Source organism: Buceros rhinoceros, unplaced genomic scaffold (assembly GCF_000710305.1).
Source record: "Buceros rhinoceros silvestris isolate BGI_N320 unplaced genomic scaffold, ASM71030v1 scaffold4432, whole genome shotgun sequence".
NCBI classification, from domain to species: domain Eukaryota; kingdom Metazoa; phylum Chordata; class Aves; order Bucerotiformes; family Bucerotidae; genus Buceros; species Buceros rhinoceros.
In genome coordinates this window covers 39031-46305 of record NW_010398182.1, presented here as the reverse complement: position 1 = coordinate 46305, position 7275 = coordinate 39031, and the positions used below count along the sequence as shown (strand labels likewise).

The following is a 7275-nucleotide window of genomic DNA, read 5'->3' as shown; positions in this document are numbered from 1 at the left end:
CTGTGGGGGGGATGGTGTGGGGGGAATGTGGGGGCTGCCCTTTCCGACAGCCTCAGCAGAGGCTGCTCCAGAGCGCAGCGTATGGCACAGTCCCGTCAGGAGCCCTCGCTGCTCCGGGAACGTGCTCCCCCTGTAAATTCTGAGTTGCGTATTTAAAAGGACTGCAGAAGTATCAGCAAAACACAGACCAGAACCAGTGTGAAATCTGTGAGACCAAACCAGCGACAGGGACAGAGCAGCCTTCCATGCTCTCAAACTTCCCCGTAAAAACCAAAAGCGCTACAAATCCTTCACCACCACCAACCTGGCCTTACGTTACCTGCCATCCTCATCCGCGTTGTCTCTACTCACTCCATCCGACGTCTCCACCGTATGAAGCCATGCGCATACATGCCGACCAGCTTACTCCTCATCCTCAGTCCTCTGCTCGCCAGTCACCCCACGCCACCCCTTCCTCAGCCACGGCAGTTGCACAGCATCCCATTGGGGTAACATTTTCCTGCATCTTTCTGACATCTAAACCTTCCAGACAATGTCTGGAAAATGGGCTAATCCCAGGTAACTGGTCTCCTCTGTCGCTATCCTCCAGTTCTCTCCTTCTCCAGCCACGGTCTGAACCCCTCGTGGCTGCTGCAGCGCAACACGAGCGCAGGCTCTGTTGGTGCTGCCGGGGGCCAACGTTCGGCAGCCTTGTCTCTCTCAGGAAGACAGCTGCTCTCGTAATTCTCCTGTCTGTCTGGCCCGACACAGCCTCCTACCATGTGGAGGACTTGCTTTTCCTTCCAAAGACATCACACCCCCCCCAACCTGTGGTGCTCGCCAGCCTTTCTTCTTCTTCTTCCCCTTTCTTAGGAAGTGAAATTTTGAAAAGGTTTTGAAGCACTGTGATGTTAACTGCTTCTTGAAGGCTCTCCGGCTTGGAGAATGACGCTGCTGTTGAACAAGCATCTCAAGACAGAGATGTACCAAATGATACCAGAATGTTAATACACTTAAACCACCGCGGAATTCTACAACACTAAAAGAATCGATCACTACCTTTGTGGTGTTATGATTTCGTTATTAACCGGAGACCAACAAAACAAGACTGGACCATGTAGCATTTTATTCACAAGTAGAAAAAAAGTATTACAAAAGGGTTTATACAAGATTTTAATTTACATTCCTTGACGGAGTATCAGAACAGCTGGCTGAGTCCCCAGACGCGACACGGGGGCACTCTGAACGCAGTGGTAGCGGATGTTTGCTGCTGGCGTGTACAGCATTGCTTGCCACGGGCAATATAAAAAAGACCAATTTGGTTAAATTAAGGAAAGAAGTATATACAAATATACACATATATCTAAAAAGCGCTCTCTCCATTTCCTCCGCCCAAATTGCTCTCAAGCTATCTGTCACTCACGTTAAAAAATGAGTACTTCTCTCTAGAGTTGCCAGACAAAAACAATTACACAAGGTGTAAAAATTCCAACGGGAAAACATACTGACTGCGGCAGATTCTGGCAAAACTTCTGAACGCGGTATTTTAGAGAAGGGTTCTTAGTGAAGGGTTAATCCTCTGTATGTTCTAGAAACATCTTGCCATAGGCTGAAATGCACCTTGGATTTCTCCTATTTACACGGTATATACAAGGAAACGCATCTCTCCACGCACACGCCCTGAAAAATAACGTTTTGTCACTTGTTAAGAAGGTGTGGAAGCACCCAAAGGCATCATTCAAAATGACTCTTGGTTGAATACCTACTTCCAAGGATTTAGCTGAGTAAAGGCTCTCCCTGTGTAAGGGAGTATCAGTCTCATTGTAAATACCAAATGGTGGTATTTACTACCCAAAAAATCCAACAGAACAACCCGCTCACGAGATTTCTTCGCTTTGGTTTGAATTTGCTCACTGTTAGATTTCTGCGCACATGAATAATCTCTCTGGGTTTGGCTGAAGCGTCTGACTCCTTGCCTTTAGCTCTCCTTGTGCGGGCGCAGCCTTCTCCTGGGTGCTCCAAGTGTCAGTCAGTCCTTTTCCACCGTGGGACGCGAAGAGTGTCCCAGCGTTGCCACCACCACACCGACCGTGTGTGGGAGGAGGAGCGGCATCTCTCGCAGATCCGCACGTGTCCTGCCGAGGCACGCGGGGTGAGGAACCACTGCTAGAGCTCCCCACTGACAGGCTCGTGCATCAGTGGCGGTTACTGGGATTACGCACAGAAGCGAACGCTGCTTTAGGGATAAAAAAGGCTGCAGAACAAATGGTATTATGGGATGTGGTGCAACAAAAAAAAATCTTATCAGAGAGGGCAGAGTTGATCGCTTACTAGGCATGCACACAACTTTGAGGATAAAATTCAGAGGTATTTTCTTTTTTAAATGTTCTGAATTAGTTTTTATATTTTGTGTGGAAAAACTAAATTGACACAATAGTACGGGGAGAAGGGCGGAGTGACAGGAAAAAAAAGGCCTGACTGCATGAACTAGGGCACCACGAAGCCTTCTGACCTTTGAAAATCATGCACGACTAACGGCACCAGGAATAGTCTCATCGTAGGAATGCTCTCATGGCACACCTGCTGTGGTCTGATGTTTTGATGTGACAACCGGTGACTTCTTCTACTCCAACATCCCAAAATCACATGCCCTGACAACAGGTGCTGTATTTCAATACTGAGCCTGCCAGTTAAACACAACGTCCCTATCGATACGGCTGACATTCATTAAACTACCCTAATTTAAAGCTAATCTCCTGCTCTATTTAACAAAACAATGTCCCCTCCCTCCCACAAAGGTAATAATCAGATGGAGGGGACTTCAACCATAGATACTGTAACATGCAAATCCTGCAGCTCCCCCAACTAGCTTATTGACTATCAGGTAATACACAACCAAAGCTTCAGCTTATCAACAGGTGATCCTCGCATAAATAGAAATGCTGATTTTTAAGTCCTTCAACAGCAGGAAATGGAGTTAAAATTAAACCAGCCAAACCCCATCCTCATGCATGCATGAATCTGCAAGCAGAAGACCTGGCAACGGCTTGTCCCTGCCTTCCGACGCCTGTGGCCGTCTTGAAGAGACCCACCTGAACACACGGAGGTGTTTGTAGTTCTTGCTATATTTACATACACTTTAAACTCACTCCAACAGACTCCTTGAGAATCTGAGGGAACAGAAGGTTCTTTTTTAAAAAGCGATGCACAAGGTCCCAAATCCACTTTCACGACTCTTTCACGGATGCTCCATGAAGTTTCCCTTGAGAGCTGTAACAGCTCAGACGCGGATGCTCAGAAGGTGTGAAACGATGCCAGTTTTTCCAGCCGATTTTGAAACCATGCAACACTGAGGACCAGACTATGATGAGAAACAGCAGACGAGCGTTCGGGAAGCATCCAGCTTTAGTGCTGAGCTTGGCTTCCTAAAAGAAAGTGACAGGACAGTGGTTACATGAACTCCTAAAAAACAGGTACAGACTTCTGTACTTGACTAAACACTAAAAAAATACAGCTATACTTACTGCTTGTGGTAAAAATTCACCCAAACCCAAAGACTGAACTGGTGATAAAATACCCATTTAAAAACTTGTATTTATGTGCACAGAAATAAAAATATGCAACCTTCTGATTTCATGTTATTATTTATTTTTCAACAGAAGTATGGCCCTAAGCAAGACTGTAATGCATCCACATGCACTTAAAGACCATCCTTCCCTCCAAATATTTCAAAAAGACAAGAAAGGTGAAGAGCAAATTGAAGAAAACGAGGTAGACTGAGATTAAATGATTTCTTGGAGCTGGACAGTTGGTGAGAGTTAAGCCTGCACACACATCTCAAGTAAGCCTGGTCCTGATCCTGTCCCTCAAATGCTACTTAAACTTTTCCATCAAAGATGCCTATAGAATGATGCAGTGTAGAGTGTGAATAGGAGAAGTTGTACAAAAATAATCTGGAAAGTCTATTACAGAAAAAAACCCCAAACCCCATAACCAACCTAAGCATCTTGCTTGTGCAGCATGACATGCAGAGCTCAGCAGTGATACATAACAACACCAAACCACCGAGGGAAGCAGGAGTCGGAACTGTCAGGAGGGATTTCTACACACCTGCCTGAATCAGCAAGAACTCTGCAGTTCAGATGTTGTAACAGGGATGGTGAAACGTAGGTTAATTTTTATAGTGGTATTTTGAAATCTGTGGTTCCTTTCATCTAGAAAAACCCGAAATAATATTAATCACGTATCTCTTCAGTTGATACTTAAATCCAGTGGGAAAAAACCCCAACGATGAATTCTGATTTGTTTCAGTCCTGTTAATGTGGATGTATGTTCCCTTACAATGCTGCGGGAGCATTCCGGTTCCACTGGTAAGCGCTGAAACCCTGGGAACCCGCAGCGTGGAGATCTGCAGTCGTAGCTGTGTCCCTGTCCCTTCCTACAGACACCCAGAGGACACGACTGTCACCTCATGGTAAAAGGAAATGACGCCCATGGCTGGCTGACACGTGGGCAGTTACGGACAGACACCGCGACAGACCAAACCATGTCTGTCTGTCCGTCCAACGTGTATTGAGGAAAATCAGCGCTGCTGACAGAGGGGTGGTACTTCCAGTGGCAGCGGCAGATTTCCAGGGTGATACACAAGCTCCAGTGAAGTCCAACGGCAAAAAAATTCCTGACTCAGCAGTCTGTTTACCCCCCTTTCTTCCCCTTGAAAGCATCGCCTAAAGAATCAAGGCTTGTTTTACAAAGAATTAACTACGGCACTACATATTTTCAGAATATACTTACTTCTTCCTTAAATCCTTGTTACTGCTTATTTAAGAACCACACGAAAACGGCATGCAAACTCAATGGAAGGCAGTTTTATTTCTGCAGGTGACCCAGTATTCTTCTAATTACAGATAGCATCATTTTCTTCATTAAGTTTGGTGGATTATTGGTATTAGTGGCAACTGCTTCTGATCCTGCCTCTGTGTACACGCACGGGAGCCTACTGCAGCTTTCCAGCCACAGCCTGCGTGACGCTCGAGTAGCAATACCAGTACACGTGCCGTACTCTGGGATCCTTCCACCCAGCAGCTACTTGTTGTTCCAAGTGACTTCCAACAGCAGAAAATGCCACTTTAGAAACACAGAGCACAGCTAATATTAAAGACGATGCAAGGACGGAGCGGTAGCAGAGTGACTCTTTGTGATGGTCACAGCGTGAGTGCACGGTAGAGATGGCTCTTCAACACCTCTTCTCGTTTTGACCTCGGACCTGCATTTGGTCTTTTGTAGATTGAATTATATTTTATGGGCAAATTTATGGAATGTTTTATCTGATGACGTGGGAGTACGAATGGCATTGAAAAGCCTGTGAGATTCCAGTTTCTGCTGCTGCTGTAGGAACTCCACAGAGAGGCCTTTGTAGATATTTTGGGGTAAACACCTGCATGTCTTTGATGCTCTGTTTAGAATGACAGTCAGTTCTTCCCTCATAAACAAGGAGTATGCTCGCGTAATAGTCTGGTCGCAAGGCTTATTAAAATTATTTTTAGTCCCTGAAATGTAATGAGAAAACCCCCAAACCAAACCCTAACAGAAGTTGACTGATGTACAGACTTACCCCGTATTCTGGCTCACGTTCTCTCAATGTTAGTTTGAGTAATTACACCTTCTGAATTCAGTTAACAATTTAAAAATGTGAAATTGTTGGATTTCTTGTGGTTTTGATTTGTTTCAGCAACAGCTAGGTGTAACCTGTGGTGAAACAACCCTGCAACGTTTTACAATTCTATCTTCATCTAGCCCTATGTGTGCCTTGACTCCCCATTCCCACTCCTTTGTAGTTTGGGTTTTTACCTCGTTATCAGTCTGTAGAGCCATTTGCTGTTCCATCAGGCTTTGTCCTTGGCTGGAGTGATGAAACTTCTGTGCATGTTCTATGTTTGGAGATTTCAAAGGACTTTGCAACGTTTTCATCAAGAGACTTTGCTGAAATAAGTACTTCACTTAGATCCTGGTTATTATCCGACTCAGCGGTGGCTGCGTTCTCCGTCTCAGGACCGCAGGGTTTGGCAGATCCTCCGGCCACTTCTGAATACGATTCGCAGAAAGAGATGCTGTCACAGCAAGCCGAGTTTTGCATAAGAGGCCAAGCATCTGAAATGTCTCCGCAGGTAGAGCGTGACAGAGAACCAAGGAAGGTGGGAATCATTTCTCCAACAGAATCAGAAGCCCTGCAAGAGGATAAAAGACACATGGTTTCAAAAGCATTCCAGAACATCTCGTCAGTGTAATTATTGTCATTAAGAATCAGAGGTATGTGAAGAAGGTTTAACGGGGTTATTAAGTTAATGCTCTAGAGGCACTCTGCACAAACAAATCCTTTTGAAAAGGACTGCAGTCTGTTCCTCGTGTGGAAACGGAGCAAGCTCTGAGAACACTCCTCCAGGTAAAGAGGATGCCCGGCGCCCTTCACACCGGGAATTCAGGGTTGTAGAAAACACCAACCACCGCTGGGGTTGTTTACAGTCTAAAGAACAGAAACATGATAAAAAATAATACAGCACCGGTAAGATACAAAGACTGTTTCAAAGAGGAGTTAATTTATTTGTTCCCAGTGCATACGGGGAGGTTTAAAACAAGAGGTAACAAGTTTAAACGACAGTAAAAAAGATGTTTGGGAAGCCTGTAGCATCTCCCAACACTGGGGGTTTTTTTTGAGAAAAACACCAGGCTGGACAAATCATGGAAGAAGCACAGTGGGTTCCGACTGGGGAATGGATGGCAGGACGGCTCGAAACCCCTTCTCCCAGGGTGATGTCACACGGGACACGCGTTCGCTTCCCAGTCTGTTCTCTCTAGCCCACAAAACATGAAAATAAAAGGTTTCATCGCGTTCCCTTTCATGTGGGAAGGACAGAATACTAATGAAGGGCAAGGACTGTTAATTCTCACAAGGATTAGTGTTAAGAAAAATGGAAGAAAGTGGAAGCAGAAGCTCAGTATTATCTATCTCAAATGTCTTTAAGGTGCATGATGATACATGTCTGAGGGCACTCTACCTGTCTAGCTGTGTTGAAAGAAAGCCCAGTAATGTTTTTACTATACTGTACCCAAATAAGTATTAACAACCGCCAAAAGATGTGCTAATACATTTCCTTTCCAAAAACTGTCTACAGATGTACGGAACTGTGAAGGCTGAATTCAGTCTGATGTGCAGTAATAATCTGCGTGACAAACCTCATGCACTCGAGCGTTGCCTGAATCAGATTTTAGGTAGCCTTCCTCATCTCCAAAACACGA

General features: G+C 45.1%; 1 protein-coding gene across 1 annotated transcript in view; it reads right to left on the bottom strand.

Annotated features, from left to right (window-relative positions):
• Positions 1 to 5825: 5825 nt before the first annotated feature.
• TNFRSF19 (tumor necrosis factor receptor superfamily, member 19) overlaps positions 5826 to 7275 on the bottom strand; it is a 33662-nt gene continuing 32212 nt past the window's right edge. Inside the window, exon 6 of the mRNA XM_010130981.1 lies at positions 5826 to 6206. Coding sequence (XP_010129283.1) covers positions 5837 to 6206 — 370 coding nt within the window. The 3' untranslated portion in view covers positions 5826 to 5836. The remainder of the gene's footprint in view (positions 6207 to 7275) is intronic.